Source organism: Chiloscyllium plagiosum, chromosome 9 (genome assembly GCF_004010195.1).
Source record: "Chiloscyllium plagiosum isolate BGI_BamShark_2017 chromosome 9, ASM401019v2, whole genome shotgun sequence".
In the NCBI taxonomy this organism is placed as follows: Eukaryota; Metazoa; Chordata; class Chondrichthyes; order Orectolobiformes; family Hemiscylliidae; genus Chiloscyllium; species Chiloscyllium plagiosum.
In genome coordinates, this window is record NC_057718.1 from 10,565,987 (window position 1) to 10,590,946 (window position 24,960).

General features: G+C 40.9%; 1 protein-coding gene across 2 annotated transcripts in view; it reads left to right on the forward strand.

Annotated features, from left to right (window-relative positions):
* nrbp1 (nuclear receptor binding protein 1) overlaps positions 1–24,960 on the forward strand; it is a 111,379-nt gene that overhangs the window by 7,833 nt on the left and 78,586 nt on the right. For both annotated transcript variants that reach the window (XM_043695360.1, XM_043695361.1), the window contains exons 2-4: positions 17,209–17,331; positions 17,863–17,964; positions 18,658–18,747. In XM_043695360.1, the coding sequence (XP_043551295.1) occupies positions 17,209–17,331; positions 17,863–17,964; positions 18,658–18,747 (315 nt within the window). The remainder of the gene's footprint in view (positions 1–17,208; positions 17,332–17,862; positions 17,965–18,657; positions 18,748–24,960) is intronic.

Sequence of the window (24,960 nt, forward strand, 5' to 3'; positions counted from 1 at the left end):
CTGTGCAATCTCTACTGTGAGAGGAATGTAAACATATTCAGTTGGTGTTAGGTTTTGGCAAAATACTGCTTTGTGCCAGTGGAGCTGTGTTTTTCTTTGCTTCAAACTTCATTTGACTGATTTGCAGAGTGAAAATAAACTACCCCTTAAAAATTGAACCAGACTTTTTCTAATATTGCCAGGATGACGAGACCATTTCAATGTAATCTTGATGAACTGACATTTGAGTTGTTGTAAAACCTAAAAGGTGAATATTTTAGGTTTGCTTGCTGAGCTGGAAGGTTCATTTTCAACACCATACTAGGTAACATGAGTGAGCCTCTGGACGAAGCACTGCTGATGGTTCCTGCTTTCTATTTATATGTTTGGGTTTCTTTGGGTTGGTGATGTCATTTCCTGTTCTTTATCTCAGGGGGTGGTAGATGTGTCTAATTCGATGTGTTTATTGATAGAGTTCAGGTTGGAATGCCATGCTTCTAGGAATTCTCATGCGTGTCTCTGTTTGACCTGTCCTCGGATGGATGTATTGTCCCAGTCGAAGTGGTGTCCTTCCTCATCGGTATGTAAGTATACTAGTGAGAGAGGGTCATGTGATTTTGTGGCTACCTTCGCTCACTAGTATCCTTACATACAGATTAGGAAGGACACCACTTTGACTGGGACAATACATCATCCTAGGACAGGTCAAACAGAGACACGCATGAGAATTCCTAGAAGCATGGCATTCCAAATGGAACACTATTGACAAACACATTACTTGGACCCCATTTACCACCCCTTGAGAAAAAGAACAGGAAATGACATCACCAACCCAAAGAAACCCACACATAGAAAGCAGGAATCATCAGTAGTGCTTCGTCCGGAGGCTCACTGAAGATGTTACCTAGTATGGTGATGAAACACCTGAAAATGAATCTTCCAACTCAGTGAGCAAACTTGCATCCAGAACCTCAACCTGAGCTACAAATCTTAAAACTTGCTGATAGAACTAAGAATTGCACTCCTGGAGATCACTTTCTTTTTTAAAAAAAAAACAAAAAATTGCTGGACAAACTCAGCATGTCTGGAAGCATACGTAGAGAGAAAAATTTTTAATGTTTTGAATCCAGTGTTCTGAAGAAGGATCACTGGACGCAACATTAATTCTGTTTTCTCTCCACAGATGCTACCAGACCACCTGAGTTCCCCTTGTAATTTGTGTGTTTGTTTGATTTTGCCAGTCTCTTGGTTTCAGGAAATGCACTTTGGAGGCTGTAATATTATGTGCAGATAAATTCAGTTGTTTTGAGTAGCTACTATGTGTCTGTGACTCTGGACTTGATTATAGCATGGACTTCAAGTTCTCTCTTGCAGATGTGAGGAACAGATTCAAAATGAAATTGTATGCATACAGGCCAAAGCTCTGTGTTCCTTTTAGGAATTTGATATGGTAATAAAATACTTTTAATTCACCTCGCTGAATTCAGTTTTGCCCAGGCCAAATATATTGTGGTCAATTTTGTAGAATTATTTCTTGCATCCATCTTGATGGATTAAGTCCTGCTAATTGCATAAGGATTGTATTGTTACCGCTGCCACCATAGTAACATTACGAGTTTTACCACTCTTTACTTGTTTCACTTAGGTGTTGTTTTGTGTGAGACTGTATGTTGATATTTGATGTGCAAAAGGATACCTGCTCATCACCATTCTGAGTTTGTTTCATTTGTTGCAACGTTTCATGCAACTTAGTTTAGAAGCAACTATTTTTCCTCAGTGTTTACATTCTTCTCAGTGTAGATTGATAACGTTGGTAATTACTATATCACAAAATGATACAGCATAGATTATTGTCTCACCATAATTACAATCTGGAGGGGAGGTTAACTTGTTCATAAGTCACTGAAATCTAGCATGCAGGTATGGCATGCAATTAAGATAGGGATGCAATCCAAAACTGGTTCAGTGGAGAGCGCAGGTGAGGAGCAGTACAGGCATGCCTAAAATTGAGGTGTCAATCTAGTGAACCTACTAAGCAGGACTACTTAGATGCAGCATAATGAGCAAGACAAAGACAGGACTAAATTTATCCCACAACCAATGGATCAGATCTCACCTCTGCAGTCCTGCCACATTCAGTTATGAATGGCAGTGGACAATTAAACAATAGGATAGTGAAGAAAATGTTTGGTATGCTTTCCTTTATTGGTCAGAGTATTGAGTACAGGAATTGGAAGGTCATGTTGCGGCTGTACAGGACATTGGTTAGGCCACTGTTGGAATATTGTGTGCAGTTCAGGTCTCCTTCCTATCGGAAAGATGTTGTGAAACTTGAAAGGGTTCAGAAAAGATATACAAGGATGTTGCCAGGGTTGGAGGATTTGAGCTATAGGGAGCGGCTGAACAGGCTGGGGCTGTTTTCCCCGGAGCGTCGGAGGCTGAGGGGTGACATTTATAGAGGTTTACAAAATTATGAGGGGCATGGATAGGATAAATAGACAGTCTTTTCCCTGAGGTCGGGGAGTCCAGAACTAGAGGGCATAGGTTTAGGTTGAGAGGGGAAAGGTATAAAAGAGACCTCGGGCAACCTTTTCACACGGAGGGTGGTACAGGTATGGAATGAGCTGCCAGAGGATGTGGTGGAGGCTGGTACAACTGCAACATTTAAAAGTCATTAGGATGGGTATATGAATAGGAAGAGTTTGGAGGGATATGGGCCGGGTGCTGGAAGGTGGGACTAGATTGGGTTGGGATATCTGGTCGGCATGGACGGGTTGAACTGAATGCTCTGTTTTCATGCTGTACATCTCTATGACTCTAAAAGAAAACAAAAATATATTTAAATAGGGGATTAGGATCTCCTCAATTCAGGGGACTCAGTCTTGTACAGTGTGCAAGTAAATAAATGATGACTTGTTGATTGGGTATCGGCCTCCTTGCAGTTATTTCAGTTCTGTATTCTTTTATATTTCTGTGAAGCACTTTAAGCTTATGCTTTATAAATAAAAAATGTAATTAATTTGTGTTCTTTACCTTTCTGTTAAGATTTACATGTACAAAGTATAGTGTTTTTGTCCACAGAATCAGTGTTGCTGCCTAGGCCAGTACTTATTGTCCATTCTTAATTACCCTGGAGGTGGTGGTGAGTTGCCTTCTTGAGCCACTGCAGTCTTGTGGGTGTAGGGACAGCCACAGTCCTCTTAAAGATGAAAGTCCATGATATGAAACACATATAGTGAAGAACAATTTAGAAAGAAACTTTTGGTAGTAGTTGCCACCCCAGACCCGCTAGGTGATTGAGGTCACAAATTTGGAAGGTGCTGTCGTAGGAACTTTGAGAATTATTATGGTGCATCTGGTATCTGCTGCAGAGTGCTGTCAGGAGCCTCTGATCTTCTGTTTTGGCCACAGTATTCATATGGCTGTTCAGGATGTTGATTGTGGGGGATAAAGTTAGAGACAAAGCTTCAGATGCTGGAATCAAAAGTAAACAAGCTGGAGGGTGGAAGAACACAGCAAGCCGGGCAACATCAGGAGGTGAAGAAGTTGAAGTTTCTGGTATAACCCGACTTCGGAGTGGGGGAAGCTGTAGATAAAGAATTATGGGTGGGGACAGGGGCACGTAGTGAGGTAGTGACAGGTCAGTACAAGTAGTGGGTATGCCCTGGCTGGTCAATGAAAGGAATGAATCTGGTTGGTAGCTAGAAAGGAGGAGGTGGAGCTGGAAAGGGAGTTGGGAGGATGATTGGGAAGGTTATTTGAAATTGGAGAACTCCTGTGTTGAATTCTCAAGGGTGTGGGCTGCCCAGGTGGAAGGTGAGGTATTGTTCCTCCAATTTACGATCTGATTCACTGTGGTGGTGGAGAAGACCAAGGATGGATGACATGATTTGGAGATGCTGGTGTTGGACTGGGGTGTACAAAGTTAAAAATCACACAACACCAGGTTATAGTCCAACAGGTTTAATTGGAAGCACACTAGCTTTCGGAGCATCGCTCCTTCATCAGGTGATTTTTTTTTAAGGATGGATGTGTCTGAGAGGGAGCGGCAAGAGGAATTGAAAAAGGTGACTGGGCGGTCAGGCTGGCCCTAAGGTCCAGGCTGTGATGCTTGACAAAATGTTCCCTATGTTTATGTTTAGTCTGACTGATGTAGAGAAGACCTCATGTGGAGTACTGCAAACACTAAACTAGTCTAGACGAGAGGTAGGTGAACCTCTGTTTTCACTTGGAAAGACTGTTTGTTTGTGATGGCAGGGATGGAGGTGGTGTGCCGGCAGGTTTTGCATCTTTTACAGCTGCAGGGGAAAGTTTTGGTTTGTTGTCTCTCTCTGTCTGTGTCTCTCTGTCTTGCCCAAATACCTGAAAATACATGGTTGCGAAATCTGCTAGTGTCCAGTGTGCAACATGAATATTGAGACATACTGTGCTTTGCATGAGAAAGTAAGCTTGCCTGTAGTTTTTGCTGTGTGAGTAGACAGACACGCAGTGCAGAAGCTGGAATATTTTTGTCTGAAGATGAAGGGGAAAAGCTATAATTATATAATTCTGCTCGCTGGAGTTGTTTGTGTACGTTCAATGGAAACAAAAATTGTATCACAACAACTTCAGTTTTGAAAACTTCATTATGGTACAAATTTTTCAAATTTGTAGTAAGATCAGTATTTCATGAGCATTTCTCCATGTTTCCACAGTGCAGTGCTGTTATTTCTGTGAGATGTTGATCAGATTAACTCATCACTGTGTGGATTTCCAGGGAGTGGTAAATGGGTCACTAGGTTAGAATGAAGTTATGCTACTAAGTGATCTCTACATATGACCTGAAGAGGGATGATTTTATTCTAGTGCTTAATTGTTGTGAGCTGTGCACATCATTTGTTTGGTATTTCCTTTTGAAGGCAGCTGATAATAGAGGATGTGCACATATGATTAATAGATAGCTGGCATCTGTAAACCAAAATTTGAATATCAGAAGTGGGGGAAATAACTTTTTAAGGAAAACGTTTCTTCTATTTCTAAATTTTTAGCTTAACTGCTTGAACAAAAATTTCAATGTGACCCATGTCTTGCAACCCTGTCACGAGTTAAGAAAAGGGAGAATTGTTGGAAATCAGGCGCATCGGAAATACACAAATGCATGATTCAGATGGGGCTACTTTGTCTAAATTTGTTAAATAAGCAACCGGTAACTGTAGGATTAGCCAAGACACACATCTGGGTTGGTTGGGGGAATAAATGCAGAATATAGATAATTTAATCTTAATAAAAGGCACATTTTTCATATTTTGGAATAAAGCAATGAAATTTTGCAAGGGTGGAAATTTAGTGAGTGCTTGGTTTCTTGTGCAAAGGGCAACTGTTATATGGCAAATCCATTAGAAAGACGAGATGAATACAAAGGCACCAAAATGAAATGAAGAATTGAGTAGGAAATCAATTGGGACTAACATTTGAAACCACTAGGAGTATTCAGTTAACTATTGCTTGTTGTTGTGGTCATGCCATCAATCATGATGTTTCTTGCAATTGTTCTGAGATCAGAAAATTTCATCTGATCCAATCAAATAAAATCTTGAACAGTTGGTTCAAGTATTTTCAGGCTAACTGATGAAATTTGCTAGTTCAAGCTCCAGATGAGGGAGAAGTGGAAAGATGCTCTTGACACATGCTGGGAGTTGGTTTTCTTGCTCGAATTCAAAGCAGCTCAGCAATGGTGTCGGAACCATGTTGTCTACTTATATTTGTTTTAAATGAAAATGTTTGTTTATTGAGTTACTGTAATTTTTATCACTGATATAAAATCAGTGATTAAGCTTGGAAAGTAACCGCAAACAAGAAGAAATTAGATTACAAAATTGACGCACTCAAAGGGCAGAGTATACATGTATAGAAGCAGTATAAAATCTGTGCAATGCTCACAAACCATAATTTGAGAGTGAATTTGTTAATAGCATTCTATGGGGGGGAAAAAGATGGCTGAATCTACCAAAACTTTGGATTCAGTAAGATTTGATAATCTAGCTTTGAGTTGAAACAGTTATAACAATTGTAAGTAGTAATATTAATTTGCAGTATTGCAAATGTGATCATTTGAACATGGTTAATTTTCAGACAGTGATTAACTGTATAATTGGCATACTTTATAATTCCAAGAGGAAAAGAACAAAGCATATTTAAATAACATTCACAATATCATGTTAATCTATGAGTAAAACATAAGGAGGGGTCATTCCACACTGAAGTGAAGTGTATTTTACTACCAAATACAAAAGCCACAATTGTCTACTTATATTGGTTACGGCAATTTTAAATGCTTGCCGGTGCAATTATACTTTCATTGAAGCTGATTGCTTCTTAAACTGGAGGTTGTGTCTTTAAACAACAGGTGAACACTTTGAGCATTTCCAAGAATGAGAGGTGATCTTAAAAACAAATTTTGTCATGAGCCTGACTGTGTGTGGAAAAGTGCTCGGAGACTAGAATTAGGGGGAATCATAATGTCACTATATGTATAGTGGCAATTCTTCGCAAATGAGGATGATCATTTTCCATGAGTCCGCACATGACTGAGGCCAGTTCGGGATCTCGTTGTCTTTTGGGATGTCTGGCCATGTCTAATTGATTCTGGTCTTGGTTGTTTTTACTGCCTCTCTTGCTTCCATCTGGTTCAGACACAGTGTATAGCCTTTCAGGGATTAATGTTGCATTTCTTGTTGGCCTTTCAGCAAATCCTTTAAGTGCTGCTTCTGTCCTTGTCTAGTGTGTCTGCTTTGACTGAGCCAGAAAAGACAACTTGCTTTGTGACCACGGTGTCTGACATCTGAAACATTTGACTACCCAGTAAAGCTTAAAGCAGATGATTGTAGCCCTAATGCTTCTGGTGCCTTTTTGTGAAAGAGCATTGTTGGTATGCCTGCCTCTTCCTCAGGCAATGTTTATAGAGTACTTTGGAGCTACTTTGCAGCTAATCTTTTTTGTTTCTGTGGGGACCTCCTGAGGTCTCTGTACAGTCATGATTTCTGGAATTGGACGTCAGTGATGCCAATTGCATCAGCGTGGCACTTGCTGTGTGCAAGTGCTCCGAGCAGCCGTGCACTTGTATGGCCATGAAGCTTAGGGTGAATGTTGGTTTGGAATAGAGTCTGCAACTTAGGACTGAACTGGGGTGAAATTTTGACTTGGGGTTGTGAATCTTTGAAATTGTCTATGCCAGCAGACTGGATACTCAGTCATTTTGAATATGTTAAAGATGGACATTGATTGGTCTTTTGGTGGTTGATATTAAGTTACGTAGGGATAATGTGGGAAAATGGTTCTTATTGAACTGTGGCACAGGCTCACTTGGCTAAGTGGCTTAGTCCTGTTACGTATGTATGAATTTGGAGCAGTCATGGCTCATTCGTTCTCTTTGAGCCTGCTGTGCAATTTATTTAGATTATTAACTTAAAGATTACAGTCCAAGTTTATTTGGAAGCACTAGCTTTTGGAGTGCTGCTCCTTCATCAGATGGTAGTGGAGTATAAGGTCACAGGAGACAGAATTTATAGCAAAAGTTTACAGTGCGATGTAACTGAAATTAATGTATTGAAGAAGTCTCTCATTTTTTAGAATTGGCATGTTGGCTTCAGTTCTTTCATATGTAAATCCCAGAACTTCCTTTTAAAGTTACATTCTCAAGTGAACTTTAACAATAGGTGCTGTGTTGACCAAGATAATGCATTTAAGGTGTGAGGTGCCCTGTGTGAAGCTGTCTGTGCCCACATGAGTACCTCCCACCATGTACGTGGCAGGTACTCATGTGACTCTGCCAATGCTGTCTATCTCATACGCTGCAAGCAAGGATGCCCTGAGGCATGGTACATTGGTGAGACCGAGTAGAGGCTATAGCAATGGACACCACACAGCAATCAACAGACAAGAATGTTCCCTCCCAGTCAGAACACTTCAGCGGGCCAGGACATTTGACCTCAGACCTTCGGCTGACCTCCAAGGTGGACTTTGGGACAGGCAACAACACAAAGTGGCCGAGCAGAGGCTGATAACCAAGTTCAGTACCCATGGGGATGGCCTCAACCAGGACCTTTGGGTTCATGTCACACTACAGGTGACCCCACTGCATTACACACTCTCTCTCACTCGCAGACAGAGACTGTCACATATCTATACCCCTTTACATTCACACTTCTACACATATACTGATCTCAGTCACACATACTCCCCTGTGTGCGCACGCCCATGTGTACACGCGTGCACACAAGTCTGTGGGATGGATTTGTATTCGCAGAATTACATTTTATTTTGCTCAAAAACTGCATGAATCCATGTAAGATTCTGTAAATCCCTTTTTTAGATTAGCATGAGTCTGAACATTGGGGCACAGCCTCACACAGGGCATCTTACACCTTTTTAATGTATTAAGTACCATGTTGGCCCAGATATTGTTAAAGTTCACTTGAGAATGTAACTTTAATAAAGTTTTGGGATTTACATATAAAAGAACTGAAACCAACATGCCCATTCTAAAATATGAGATACTTAACAAACAATAAGGTCTTTTTCGATATATAATTTCAGTTGCATCATACTGTAAACTTTTTTTCCTATAAATTCTGTATCCTATGATCTTATACTCCACAAGTACCTGACAAAGGCACAGCGCTTCGAACGCTAGTGTTTCCAAATAAACCTGTTGGACTATAATCTGGTGTTGTGATCTTTAACTTTGTACACCCCAGTCCAACATATTTAGATTATAGCTGATATGATTGTGACCTCACTTCCACTTTGCTCCCTACCACTTGTCTTTGGCCTAACCATCTTCAGATGTCTCATCAATTACCTTCCCTCTATCATAAAGTCAGAAATGAGGATTTTCTCAGATGATCACATAATGCTTAGCACCATTTGCAACTCCTCTGATAAGTTAATGTCCAAATGCGGTAAGGCCTGGACAATATCCAAGCTTGGACTGACAATTAGAAAGTAAGGTTTGTGCTACACAAGTACCATCTTCAACAAAGAATCTGACTCTCGTATCTTGTCAATCAAAGGCATTACCATGACTGAATCCCCCGCTATCGTCATTTTGGGTGTTACCATTGTCTAGAAACTGTGCTGGCGAGCTGACCTGTGGCTACAAGAACAGGTCAGGGGCTAGGGCGTGTGCACGGAGTGACTCTCCAAAGCATGTTCACTATCTAGCAGGAAGTCAGCAGAATGGAATATTCTCCACTTGCCAAGAAGGCTACAGCTCTGACAACTCTCAAGCTTGTCACTATCCAGGACAAAGCAGTCTGCTTGATTAATATCGCATCCACAACAATCCACTCCCTCCATGACTGCTCTGTAGCAATGGTGCAACATTTACAAGATGCACTGCAGAAATTCACCAAAGATCCTTAGACAGTACCTTCCAGTTCCATGAGCACTTCCATCTAGAAGGACAAAGGTGGTGGATACATGGGAGCAACGCCATCTGCAACTGTCCTTTCAAGCCATTCGCAATTCTGACTTGGAATATATTGCTGTTCTTTCAGTGAGACTGGTTCAAAAACCTTGGATTCCTTTCTAATGGTCTACTGAAAGCATGTGACTTGCAGCAGTCAAGAAGGCAGCTTGGTGTCACTTTCCCAAGGACAATTTGGTACAGGTAGTAAATGCCAGCCCATTCTGCGATGCCAGTGAATTAAGACTAAAATAAACACATCTGGCATCTTTATATTGAATGATGGAAGAGGTAACCATTTGTTCTTCTGTCATATTTCAGAGTAATTTTCCCAATTGTTCATGTTTCCTTCGATATTTATAATTTGAATTTTTGTTTTAAAACATACTATTTGAGTGCCTAGATTAATTGAAATATGTATGCCCATAATTAGTTTGGTGTGCATTTCAACATAACTAATGGGAATGGGGTCAGGCAAGGGGCAGAATTCAACCTAGCCTTCAACCTCGTCTGTATTTTCTGGCTTTGAATCTATTGTCAGTTGACAACTGTCTGTTTTACTCCTAGTGATGTATTATTGGAAACAATTTGTTTATTAGTATGGAATAAAGTTTTCCATCCACCCATTATAAATCATACCTAAGCTGACCAAGGTTCTTTTGTCCATATATAAGTGGAGTCAATCTATCTGTTGAGTCAGTATTTCTAGCTTGTCAAATATTTTGATTGCCATTCTGTGTCAACTTCGCAATGGTTTGGTTTGGCTGACCCTTTTTTCTGTAATACGGTACTGTTATCAGAAAGAACTCGTGTCTATTCACTTCATGTTTTTCAGTCGCAAATACTCCAAAAGATTTTTCACCATGTGGCCTTTGCCAAACAAAAGAGGTAGATTCCCAATATTTTCCCCTAACTTTTTTGGATTCTGGTTTGCCACCCGAATAAAATTGCATTTGATTGCTCATTGTGAATGTGAAAGTATCCTATCACTGTGTGCGCATCTACAATGTGAAAAAAAATCTTGCTTTTACTTCAAGGTAAAATATTTTCAAATGTCTCTTGGAAATGTGGCCATTGTCAAGAAGGCAATGTTGTTTTCACAGAGCAAATATGCCATAAACTACAAGTAAATAAATGATTAGTAACTGTAATTTGGTTTTGGTGATGGTTGAGGAAATAATATTGATCTGGACACTGGAAAAGCTCCATGTTGGTGACATGAAATCTCGTAATTTCTAAATCTCTTAATTTTCCTATGATTTGACTAAGCTGGCTTGGAGTCTGTGCCTTTTTTTTTATTTATAGTCATTTGCTATTTAAAATATTGTTGAAGTATTGTTTTTCTTTGTGGATTGAGGAATTCTGAGTGGCTCTTTTGCGCCTGCCTATCAGTATCATTTTCCTGTGCAGACCTTGTAGGCCTGCATGTTTATTTCACTCCAATGCCTTTCCAGATTCCTCTTGAAATAGGTTATGTTTCAACCATCCTGGTAGGCAACAAATTCTAAATCATTATCATTCAAATTTTTAAAAACATTTTTAAAACTTCTCATTTCTATACCCTGCCTGACTCTGTTACCCAAAACTTGAAATCTCTGCAGTCGGGTTCTTATACCATCAGGTCATGGGAGGAATTTTTCTTTCAGTTAAATTTAAGGTTATGTATCAAGTCTCCACTTGGTCATGTTTTCTCCAATTCAGCTGCTTCAATGTTTCCTTGTTAAATAAACCCCTCTTTCCCCATATGGTAAAATCCCTATATACTCAAAACCCTTGCTTCTTTCCTTTCTAAAGTGTTGTGACCAGAACTCACTGCAGAACTATAATTGTGGCTGATCTGGGCTTTTTAAAGGTTCAGCATGACTTCCTGCTTTTATATTCCTGGACCTTTTTTCAAGGTCTCTCACACTTTGACATCAGCGTTGTCGAACAAAGAGACCTAAAAGGTGCAGGTACTGAACTTAGTTCTTTGAAAGTAGCATCACCGAAGAAGGCATTTAGCAAGCTTACATTCATTGGTCAGAGCTTGGCGTACAGGGTTTGGAGTGTCATGTTACAGCTGTACAAGGCATTGGTAACACCACATTCGGAGTATTGCGTACAACTCTAGTTGCACTGCTGTAGGAAGGATATTATTAATATTTACAAGGATGTTACTGAGTCTGGAAGATTTTAGTTATAAGGAGAGGCTGGATTGCATGGGACTTATTTCCCTGGAGAGTCGGAGGCTGAGGGGTGACCTTATTAGAGGTTTTATAAAGTCATGAGGTATGTAGTAAGGTGAATAGCCAAGGTCTTTTCCCCTGTGCACGTGAGTCCAAAACTAGAGGGCATAGGTTTAAGATGAGAGTGGAAAGATTTAAAAGGAATCTGAGGGGCAACATTTTCACGCAGAGGCTGGTGCATTTATGGAATGGGCTGCTAGAGGAAGTGGAAGAGATGGGTACAATTCCAATATTCAAAAGACATATGACTCGAAGGTCCATCCACGAGTTTCTGGATGAGTTTCATTTTTTTCACTCATTCACTTAGAACTCATCGGGTCTTTATAACCTTCCCCCTACCTCTTCTCCCACTTTCTGCCAACTTATCTGTTTTGTTGCAGTCAATTTAACATATCCTTATCTTTCATGCCTGGAAGATGGTTATCATCAAATTCTGAAAGTTTATTCTTTACACCAGTAACTAAGACATGTAATTTTATGTGTAAACAGTTATAAAGTAGAATGCATGTACCCAAACTGACATTGTCCTATTTCATGAACTTGAATTTTGTTAGCCAGTTTTTGTGGTATTAGGTCAACTCCGAACTACCTTCTACAAATCTAGTCTTGTTTAAATTATGGAAACTTTTGGACACAAGAGTTCATGGGAAATTTCTCAAGTATTGAACTGAAGGTGTGGCTACCAATATCTAGGATTAGACTGGATGCTTTGGGGCAGGTTTGCAATATCAGTGTTGGAAATGAGGAGTGATCCTGTAAAGAGTCTTCAGCATGAAGGCAAGAATTTTAAATTGTGTTGGTGAAGGGCCAGAAATGAGTTGTAGGTCAACCAGAGGTGATGGAGAGGCAGGACTTAAGATGTGAGTAGTAGGATTTTTGTTGAGCTGGTTTTACTTAGTGTAGCTAATAGGAGATTGAGACCGAAAACATTGAAATAGTCGACCAAATGTGATGAAGGTTTGGTTAAAGGTTTGAGAAATGTGGGCTGAGGTAGGAGCCATTGCAAGCAAAGGTGGAAGTTGGCAGTTCTGCTGAAGAGAATTGGTTCCAAGCTAGATTTGGTGCCCTTTTCTGGGGAAGAACGATATGACTATAAAGGGGATTCTCTATAATTTAGAAATTTTAAGATTTGATATGATTAATGCCTTCAAGATCTTAACAGGAAAAGATAAGGTAGTTAAACTATTTGCATTGGATGGAAAATTCTTGAACTACAGGGCATTCTCAGAGAATTAGGGCCAGACCACTTGCGAAATGTTAGGAAGCACTTCTACGCACGCAATGTTTGGCAGACGTTTGGAACGCTCTTCCAAAATGGCAGTGGATGCTAGATCAGTTGTAAATCAGTTTTAAATCTAAGATAATTGTTTTGTTAAGCAAAGGTATTAAGGGATATGAGTCAAGGGCAAGAATTATGGGAGTTTGGCCACAGATTAGCCATGATCTCAGTGAATGGCCGAACAGACTTGAAGGGTTGAACAGCTTGCTTCTGCAGTAAAGGTTTACTAAGATTAGATTAGATTAGATTAGATTACAGTGTGGAAACAGGCCCTTCGGCCCAACAAGTCCACACCGACCCGCCGAAGCGAAACCCACCCATACCCCTACATTTACCCCTTACCTAACACCTACAGGCAATTTAGTATGGCCAATTCACCTGACCCTGCACATCTCCCACCATCCAAAGATGGTGCCTGAGGCGGGAATTGAACCCAGGTGTCTGACGCTGTGAGGCAGCAGTGCTAACCACTGTGCCACCGTGCCGCCCACGAGATGGATTCCTGAGATGACTGCACTGGATCGGTTAGAATTAGATTCGATTGAGTTTGGAAATTGAGTATTGTTAGGGTCTTTTCTGGGTTTTCACACAGGAGATGCAATTTGCACACATCAGCTTCTGCAAACAGTTAAAGTTTATTAGAGACTGTACAAGCTAGGTGACCCCTTTGACCCTTCTCGTAGGCATGTGAAGTAGAGTCAATAGAGGCCCTGAACAAAGAAAACCCATCCCCTTTATACAAGTCAGTTGGTAAGGCTTGCAGGTATTCTGGCCACAACCCTCACCCACCATAATCACGTTACCCCAGGCTGTGGTCATCCTCAGATAATGTAAATGCCCTAATCCAGGGGAATAGTTATGCGACCGATTTCCCGACTGTTATTTCCCCAAGAAAATATAGGTGTGATATGTCGTGGCTTCGGGAGATGGCTATAAAACATATTTCTCTGAATGGAAGGGCTGAATGATTGGTAGTTAATTTGATAATAGTAGGGAAGTAGTAGCAAATGACTGTCTAAATGGAGTGGGAGTCATCCGCATTGCTGCATGGATGTTATCCCCATCCACTTCCAGGATGTTCAGCTACTGCAGTTTAACATTTTAATATCGCATTAATGTCCAGAGAGTCCAATTTAATCTTTTACCATTACAGTACCCCATAAAAATCTATAAACATTTTAACAGGACTAGACAGGGTAAACACAAGACAGGATTCCTGATGATCAGGGAGTCCAAAACCAGAGGTTATAGATTAAGGATATGGGATAGATCGCTTGGGACTGAGATGAGAAATTTCTCCACCTAGGTTGTTGAGGCCAAAACATGGAATGTTTTGAAGGAGTTAGATTTCTATCTTCATGTTAAACGGATCAAAGAGTATGGAGCAAAAACAGGAACAGGATAATCAGCTGTGATCATATGGAATGGCAGGGCTTGAAGGACTGAATAGCCTTCTCTTTTTTCCTCTTTTCTATGTTAATATGTAGTTCAGTTTGTGACCTGTGACTGGGAGGGGCAGGGAGACATTATCAAGGGAACACAGTTTGTGGTGGCAAAAAATGCAGTTGATCCAAAACTAGTTTCATCTGTAGGGAGAGGCTGAATATGCTGGGGCTGTTTTCCCTGGAGCATCGGAGGCTGAGGGGTGATCTTTATAGAGGTTTATAAAATCGTGAGGGGCATGGATAGGATAAATAGACAAGGTCTTTTCCCTGGGGTTGGGGATTCCAGAACTAGAGAGCGTAGGTTTAAGGTGAGAGGGGAAAGATTTAAAAGGGACTTAAGGGTAACATTTTCACGCAGGAGGTGGTGCTTGTATGGAATGAGCTGCCAGAGGAAGTGGTGGAGGCTGAAACAATTAGAACATCTGGATGGCAATATGAATAAGTAGGGTTGACAGGGATTTGAGCCAAGTGCTGTCAAATGTGAATAGATTAAATTAGGATATCTGATCGGCGTAGGTGAGTTTTTGTGCCGTACACTCCTGATGCTATTACTATTAGATTAGATTCCCTACAGAATGGAAACAGGCCCTTCGGCCCAACATGTCCACACCAACCCTTTGAAGAGTAACCTTCGCAGACCATTCCCCCACCCTCTATTTACCCCTAACTAATGCACCTGACACTCTGGGCAATTTTTAGCATGGCCAATTCACCTGACCCACGTATCTTTGGATTGTGGGAGGAAACCGGAGCACCCGGAGGAAACCCACGCAGACAAGGAGAAAGTGCAAACTCCACACAGACAGTCGCCCGAGGTGGAAATTGAACCCGGGTCCCTGGCTCTGTGAGGCAGCAGTGCTAGCCACTGTGCTGCCCTGAACATCTAGGCAACTGAATGGCTTAACTTTTATCTAATTCAGTGCATATCAACTTTATTTAAAACCACTGTTTCGGTAACCATGTTTAATTTTTGAAATTCACATTTTTGCTCTGTGCTAACAGGATGAACGTACTGATGGAAAGTGATGTTTTGTAATCTATGCCTACCTGCTAAGCACTTAGTCATAAAATATTGATTCCAATTTAACCACATAAAGAAATGTCACAGTAATTTGAGTTGTGCAGACCTTCCAGACCCAAAACTTTCCCCAAAGTAACTTCTGCACAGTTCTCTGAAGTTGCTATAATGAAACTCTGGAGATAAGTCTGTATCTTTTATTATTGTAACCATCTTTTCTTAACATAATTGATAGTGCCCCTTGGATTTTATTTTCGACACACTCTTGCAAAGTCTGTGTACTTTGAAGCAATATTTGAAAATCCAAGTCACAGGGTGTATGTGAGGTTAATTGCAATTAGGGAAAAGAGTATTGCCACATTCTTCATTAATGGCTTCTTACATCATTAATGAAGCATATAATTTGTTTGCTATTAAATATACATGTGCACCTAAGGTTAACACTGCACAAAGAATTGCTATTGCATTTCTGATTAACATTGGGTTAGAGACATTGTTTTACCAGATTACATTGCTATAATGTAAGTTGTCATTTTGGTATCATAATTAATTTCTCTTGACGGTAGATAACGCTGTTCGTTAAACTTGATTCCCCTCTTAACATCACTTGTCTCTACTATTCTCCATTTATGCTGTGTCTCGCTACCTGTAGCTGCTGGTTTTTTTTTTTGTCCCCCAAATCCTAAGACTGACTGACTTGAGTGTTTCAGGAATATTGAATCATAGAATCCTGACAATGTGGACAAAGGACATTGAGCCCATTGACTCCATACCAACCCTCCAAAGATCAGACCCAGACCAGTGTCCCTACTGTATCCCTGTAACCCTGCATTTCCTGTAAATAATCAACATAGCATGTACATTATGGGCAATTTAGCATGGCCGATCCACCTAACCTGCACATTTTTGGACTGTCGGTGGAACCTCGAGCATCTTCAAAAACCCTTCACTCAACACCCATCTTCATAGTAGCGTGAATTGCATGACCTTTGTATTCAGGTCGAAATAGTGATCAGTTATACTAGAAACTCTTTCTCAGCTCAGAAGTAAATGGACAATTTTGTGCACAACTGCTTACAACCTGACATTCTTAACTTTTTTTTTCTCTCTGGGACCTTAGACTGTCAGTCTGGCCTCTCTCAAGATGTAGACTGTGGCTATTATCTCCATGTGTGAACACTTTGCACCACTTCCCTAGCACTTTGGATGATCTTTAATCGGTGGCAATTAAACTAACCAGGCTTGCTTCAGAATAGGTCATTTGACCTTAAAAGGCACCATTCCAAAAATGTAACCATCTTTTAAACTTCATTACAACAATGCAAAAGAAAAGTCCATTGATATATTTTGGGGATTTTTGAAGGAATTAATTGAGGAAAATCATTTTTTTAAACCAATGATCACCATCGGTGTATTTCTTTTCTGCTAGATCCTGAGATTTTTTCTTTGCTCAATAAAGGAATGGAAATATTTAACAAAAATTGAGAAAGTCATTCTTCTATATCTTGTGTTGAAAATAATTCCTTATGTGCTCCATGAAATATCTCACAGAAGTGTTTATATTCCAAGGATTGGGTTAAACTGAACTGAACTATCTAGGCAAACCTGAGGCTCATTTTGAAGCCTCGTCTGAAGGGCAGTTAAAAATATGCAAGACCATCAAAACTGACTGCATTTGGATCTTAATTTGGGTTGAAATTCTGAACTGCATTTGAGGTCAGAGTTTCACTATTTGATTCAAGTATAGTACCAAAGTTATGAAGTTTTTTTCAAAGGAAATTACATTGATTTTAATTTTATCTTTTTTTTAATTCTAGGTGAATCAACGCAATGTTCCTGGGATTGACAGTGCATACCTGGCAATGGACACAGAGGAGGGAGTAGAAGTTGTGTGGAATGAAGTCCAGTTCTCAGAAAGAAAAAATTTTAAACTGCAAGAGGTGAAGATAACACTCAAATATTTAAATATGAAAAGCTAATGATTGTTCCTGCATTTGTTAACTTTAATACACTCAGTCCTCATTATCCATTGATATGCTATTCATGGATCCACACACTCATGAGGTTGGCCACAGATTGCATTTCTGTCTCTTTCCCATTATCTCATACGTTCTACCTTGGTCAACCAATTTTGCGGTTCTTCATGGTGTATAGGAGTGATATCTGCATTTATTGTCTGGTTTATTGTTAACCATGTGAAGTCAGTGTCCTATCCCTTGTGGATGATGAGGACTGGGTGTTGGTTTTTCTTTTGAAGTTAAGTATCATTGTAAGAATTGCAAGATCATTGCAAGAATTTTTAAATCATTAAAAAAATTTAGGTCTCAAGCTTTAAATGATTTTACATGGAATGTCCAAGCAGTTTCTAACGACTAGACTTTTCCTTTCCGCGCTCCTTTCAATTTTGGAAAAGTGGTAAAGGCATAAATCAAACTTGTTACCATTCTGATGAGTGTACTTTTGTTTCTTAGGATAAGGTAAAGGCTGTCTTTGACAATCTCATCCAGCTGGAGCACCTGAACATTGTGAAATTTCACAAGTATTGGGCAGATGTGAAAGAAAATAAAGCAAGGGTAAGCTGTCTTGATGCTGATTGATGTTTTTGTTACTCGACCTGACAATTATTTTTCCAGTATCTAATATGAAATTTTAAAATTGTTACATAGACTTTTTTTATACTTGTGACTGATCAATCTTTGGCTGAATTTTTTTCAGTCCTTAGTGTGCAGATATTTCATGATTAAGAAATGTTTAACAGTTCCAAACATGCTACCTTATGGTTAATATTGAAAAAAAATATTTAAGAATATAATAGAAGCAAAGTAGTCAAAGTCCATTGAATACAAAGGAAAATTAAGCCACCTTAATTTGCATCCATTGCAGTAAAGAATTTTTTTTTATTGTATCAGAGTCCTAGAGATGTACAGCGTGGAAACAGNCCCTGAGGTCTCTTTTATATCTTTCCCCTCTCACCCTAAACCTATGCCCTCTAGTTCTGGACTCCCTGACCCCAGGGAAAAGACTTTGCCTATTTACCCTATCCATGCCCCTCATAATTTTGTAAACCTCTACAAGGTCACCCTTTAGCCTCTGACTCTCCAGGGAAAACATCCCCAGCCTGTTCAGCCTCTCCCTGTAGCTCAAATCCCAGAGATTTGGGAGACAAAAGCTAAATGATGGGAATTAAGTTTTGTATTGAAAGCACATTTGCTAAAAATATTTGGAGTTGCTGAAGGGATTATTAATGTATATTTATGTTCCTGCAGGTTATATTTATAACGGAATACATGTCATCAGGAAGCTTAAAACAGTTTTTGAAGAAAACTAAGAAAAACCACAAAACTATGAATGAAAAGGTTGGTTGCAGATTAGTTTACAAACATTTGGGGTGGCTTGGCTGTATTTTTGCTACTTTTGCAGGGCATATTTATGAGCTGCTGCTGAAAGATTCTGTGGTTCTTTAGGTCATCTGGACAGCACATGGAGTTAATGTCTGAGGTGCTCTTATTTGAAGTATACATCTGTTCAAATACTCGTGCACACATGCTTAATTATTGCAAATGCGTCTAAGTGCAACTTACTATGAGGTGGAACATATGTGGCAGAGGATAACAAAGAGAGAAATAAGGAAGGAGAGGATCAAATATGAAGGTAGGCTAGCCAGTAATATTAGAAGTGATAGTAAAAGTTTCTTTCAATACATAAACGACAGGCAAAAGTAGACATTGGATCACTTCAAACTGATGCTGGAAGGCTAGTGATGGGAGATAAGGAAATAGTTGGAGAACTTAATAATTACTTTGCGTCAATCTTCACAGTGGAAGACATGAGTAATATCCCAACAATTAAAGGGAGTCAGGGGCTGAGTTGAGTATGGTTGCCATTACAAAAGAGTGTGTGCTAGAAAAGCTAAAAAGTCTAAAAATTGACACATCTCCTGGCCCTGATGGGCTACATCCTAGAGTTCTGAGGGAGGTGGCTGAGGAAATAGTGGAGGCGTTGGTTGAGCTCTTTCAAAAGTCACTGGAGTCAGGGAAAGTCCCGGATGATTGGAAGATCACTGTTGTAACCCCATTGTTCAAGAAAGGATCAAGACAAAAGATGGAAAATTATAGGCCAATTAGCCTAACCTCAGTTGTTGGTAAAATTCTAGAATCCATCGTTAAGGATGAGATTTCTAAATTCTTGGAAGAGCAGGGTCGGATTAGAACAAGCTGAAAATGTGTTGCTGGAAATTCCTAAAGAAGGGCTCATGCCCGAAACGTCGATTCTCCTGCTCCTTGAATGCTGCCTGACCTGCTGCACTTTTCCAGCAACACATTTTCAGCTCTGATCTCCAGCATCTGCAGTCCTCTCTTACTCCTCAGATTAGAACAAGTCAACATGGATTTAGTAAGGGGAGCCCGTGCCTGACAAACCTGTTAGAATTCTTTTGAAGAGGTGACAAGTAGGTTAGACCAGGGAAACCCAGTGGATGTAGTCTATCTGGACTTCCAAAAGGCCTTTGAAAAGGTGCCACACGAGAGGCTGCTGAGTAAGGTGAGGGCCCATGGTGTTCGAGGTAAGCTACTGGCATGGATTGAGAATTGGCTGTCTGACAGAAGGCCGAGAGTTGGGATAAGAGGTTCTTTTTCGGAATGGCAGCCGGTGACAAGCGGTGTCCCACAGGGTTCAGTGTTGGGGCCACAGCTGTTCACGTTATATATTAATGATCTGGATGAAGGGACTGGGGGCATTCCAGCGAAGTTTGCCGATGATACGAAGATAGGTGGGCAGGCTGGTAGTACTGAGGAAGTGGGGAGGCTGCAGAAGGATCTAGACAGTTTGGGACAGTGGTCCAGGAAATGGCTGATGAAGTTCAATGTGAGCAAAGAATACAAGCATGGACTACTTTCTAAACGGTGAGAAAATTCATAAAGCCAAAGTACAAAGGGATCTGGGAGTGCTAGTCGAGGATTCTCTAAAGGTAAACATGCAGGTTGAATCCGTGATTAAGAAAGCGAATGCAATGTTGTCATTTATCTCAAGAGGGTTGGAATATAAAAGCAGCGATGTGCTACTGAGACTTTATAAAGCTCTGGTTAGGCCCCATTTGGAGTACTATGTCTAGTTTTGGGCCCCATACCTCAGGAGGGATATACTGGCACTGGAGCATGTCCAGCGGAGATTCTCACGGATGATCCCTGGAATGATAGGTCTAACATACGAGGAACGGCTAAGGATCCTGGGATTGTATTCATTGGAGTTTAGAAGGTTCAGGGGAGATCTAATAGTAACTTACAAGATAATACATGGCTTGGAAAGGGTGGACGCTAAGAAATTGTTTCCGTTAGGTGGGGAGACTAGGGCCCGTGGGCACAGCCTTAAAATTAGAGGGGGTCAATTCAGAACAGAAATGCGGAGACGTTTCTTCAGCCAGAGAGTGGTAGGCCTGTGGAATTCATTGCCGCGGAGTGCAGTGGAGGCCGGGACGCTAATTGTCTTCAAGACAGAAATTGATAAATTCTTGATGTCACAAGGAATTAAGGGCTACGGGGCGAATGCTGGTAAGTGGAGTTGAAATGCCCATCAGCCATGATTAATTGGCAGAGTGGACTCGATGGGCCGAATGACCGTACTTCCACTCCTATGTCTTATGGTCTTATGGCACAGTGGTTCAGTGATTAGCATTGCTGTCTCTCAGTGCCAGGGACCCGGGTTCAATTACAACATCTGGTGACTGTCTGTGTGGAGTTTGCACACTCTCCTCGTGTCTGCGTGGGTTTCCTCCCACAGTCCAGAGATATGCAGATCAGGGGAATTGGCCATGCTAAATTGCCCATAGTGTTCAGGGATGTGTAGGTTAGGTGCATTAGTCAGGGGTAAATGTGGGATGGTGGCGTGGGGGAGTGAGTCTGGGTCGGTTGCTCTTTGAAGGGTCGGTGTGGACTTGTTGGGCCAAAGGGTCTGTTTCCATGCTGTAGGGATTCTAATTCGAAGAAATATACACTTCTCCACCTTCTACTCCATTCATGTGCTGGTGTTCATTTGGATACACTTTGAATGTACTATTAGTATTTTGGTCAGGCCATTTTTGGGCAACTTTTGCCTTTCCGAAGTGGACACACCAGGAAATAAAATATAGGAATGGAGAAGGAAAGCATTTGAGATAATTTTGATGTATTGGATATGTGAATTTCCAGCATACCATGGCTGAAGTTGAAAATCTATTTTATGTGGATATATCATTGACTTGACAGGGGACCTGTCTCACTGAAATAGAGGCGGTCACAACTTCAGTGGTTTTGGATGAAAGTAAGTGCAACAGGGTATCAAGCTAGTTTTGAGATTAGAGCTCTGTTTGGTAGGGCTGTAGTAGAGGAGGGCGACTTGTACCCAAAACCTATTAGCAAAAGAACTGGAAGTGATATCACCCACCACAACAAACCAAGGCACATAAGTAAAAGCGGGACAGTATACCAACGCTTCAACGGAGGCTTACAGATGATGATACCTAGCGTGGTGATGAAACGTCTGAGAACAAACCTTTCAGCTCAGTGATCAAACTTGCAACTTGAACCACAACCTGAGCTACAAATCTTCACAAAAATCGCAATTACCCTGTCTTTTCTGCATTGTGAAGTTAGCTTTTAGCGTCATAGCTGTCCAGTATGAAACAGACCCTTCAGTCCAAATAGTCCACGCTGAACAAGTTCCCAAAACAAACCATATATTTGGCCCATATCCCTCCCAAATTGAAATGTCTTTTAAATGTTGGAATTGTACCCGCATCCACCACTTCCTCTAGCATTCCACATAAGAACTACTGTGTTTTTTAAAAAAAGTTAGCCCCCAAAACCTTTAAGTTTTTTCCTGTCATCTTAAAAAATGTCCTCTAGTTTTGAACACTCACCCTTGGGAAAAGATCCTTGCTATGCACCTTATCTATGTCCCTCCTGATTTTATAAACCTCGACAAGGTCACCTCTCATCCTCCTATGCTCAAGAAAGAAGTCCCAGCCTATCCAACTGTTCTCTATACCTCAGGCTTCCATTTCTGGTAAATCCTTTCGAAACCTGCTCAAATTTAATATTCTTCCTATATCAGGGCAACCAGAATTGTATATTGAACTCAAGAAGCCTCACCAAAGTACTCAATATGATGTCCCAACTCCTATCCTCAGATGTTTGAGCAGTAAAGGCAAGCATGGTAAACACCACCTTAACCACCCTGTCTACATGTCATGCAAATTTCAAAGAACTATGTACTTAAACTCCTAGGTTTCTCTGTTCTACAACATTATCCAGGGCCCTGCCATTAATTGTACAAATCCTGCCCTTGTTTGTTTTATCAAAATGCAATACCTCTCATTTTTCCACATTAAACTCCAACTGCTACTCCTCAGCCCATTGACCCAGTTGATCAATATCTCTTTGTAATCTTAGATAACCTTCTTCTCTATCCACTATACCACTGATTGTGGTCTCAACCACAAACTTAATAGCCATCCCCCCCTAAGTTCTCATCCAAATATATAAAGGACAAACTAAAGTGGACTCAGTACCAACCCCTGTGGAACACCACTGGCAACAGTCCACCAATCCAAATGAGCTTCCTAATAATAAAAGGAACAATCGAGGTAACTGAATTATTCAAGGATATTAATCGTATTTGTATTAGTAGTGATTCTGCTGAAGCCAAGTGAAATAAAAGTAGTAAGTGCTGGCAAAACTCAACAGGTCTATCAGTATCTGTGAAGAAATAAACTAGGTTAAGATGGAATGTAATTAAATTCTTCTTTAGAAAAACCGCATTGAAGATGCGGTGAGGATAAGCTTGTAATCAGGTGCAAGACAGCCTTCAGTCACTGTGGTTGTGTTTGCCGAGCTGGAAGTTTTTGTTGCAAACGTTTCGTCCCCTGGCTAGGCGACATCATCAGTGCTTGGGAGCCTCCTGCGAAGCGCTTCTTTGATGTTTCCTCCGGTGTGAATAGTGGTCTGTCCCTGCCGCTTCCGGTTGTCAGTTTCAGCTGTCCGCTGTAGTGGTTGGTATATTGGGTCCAGGTCGATGTGTTTGTTGATGGAGTTTGTGGATGAATGCCATGCTTCTAGGAATTCCCTGGCTGTTCTCTGTCTGGCTTTCCCTATGATAGTAGTGTTGTCCCAGTCGAATTCATGTTGCTTGTTGTCTGCGTGTGTGGCTACTAAGGATAGCTGGTCGTGTTGTTTCGTGGCTAGTTGATGTTCATGTATGCGGCTTGTTAGCTGTCTTCCTGTTTGTCCTATATAGTGTTTTGTGCAGTCCTTGCATGGTATTAGTTTTGCTCATGTTGGGTATCGGGTCCTTCGTTCTGGTGAGTTGTTGTCTGAGCGTGGCTGTTGGTTTGTGTGCCGTTATGAGTCCTAGGGGTCTCAGTAGTCTGGCTGTCAGTTCCGAGATGCTCCTGATGTATGGTAATGTGGCTAATTCTTTTTGTTGTGGTATGTCCTCGTTCCGTGGTCTTTCTCTTAGGTATCTGTTGATGAAGTTGCGCGGGTATCCATTTTTGGCGAGTACCTTGTATAGGTGTTCCTCTTCTTCTTTTTGCAGTTCTGATGTACTGCAGTGTGTTGTGGCCCTTTTGAATAGTGTCCTGATGCAGCTTCGTTTGTGTGTGTTGGGGTGGTTGCTTTCATAGTTTAGGACTTGGTCTGTGTGTGTGGCTTTCCTGTATACCCTTGTAGTGAATTCTCCGTTCGGTGTTCTCTGTACCATCATGTCTAGGAATGGGAATTGGCTATCCTTTTCTTCTTCTCTCGTGAATCGGATTCCTGTGAGTGTGGCGTTGATGATCCGGTGTGTTTTTTCTATTTCCGTGTTTTTAATGATTACAAACGTGTCTGACCCAGAGTTTGGGTTGAATTTGTGGTAGGACTGTTTGTTCTAACCTTTGCATAACTGCCTCTGCTATGAGTCCCGAGATTGGTGATCCCATGGGTGTTCCGTTGATTTGTTCGTATATCTGGTTGTTGAATGTGAAGTGTGTTGTGAGGCACAAGTCCAGTAGTTTAAGTATGCCGTCTTTGTTGATAGGTTCAGCGTCCTGTTTTCTGTTCTGTATGTCCAGTAGGTTGGCTATTGTTCTGTATGTCCAATAGCCAACCTACTGGGCATACAGAACAGAAAACAGGACACCGGAGGAAACATCAAAGAAGCGCTTCGCAGGAGACTCCCAAGCACTGATGATGTCGCCTAGCCAGGGGACGAAACGTTTGCAACAAAAACTTCCAGCTCGGCGAACAGAACCACAGCGACTGAAGGCTGTCTTACACCTGATTACAAGCTTATCCTCACCGCATCTTCAATGCGGTTTTTCTAAAGAAGAATTTAATTACATTCCATCTTAACCTGTTCTGTATGTCCAGTAGGTTGGCTATTGTTCTAGAACATAGAACATAGAACAATACAGCCCAGAACAGGCCCTTCGGCCCACGATGTTGTGCCGAACTTCTAACCTAGATTAAGTACCCATCCATGTACCTATCCAAATGCCGCTTAAAGGTCGCCAATGATTCCGACTCTACCACTCCCACGGGCAGCGCACTCCATGC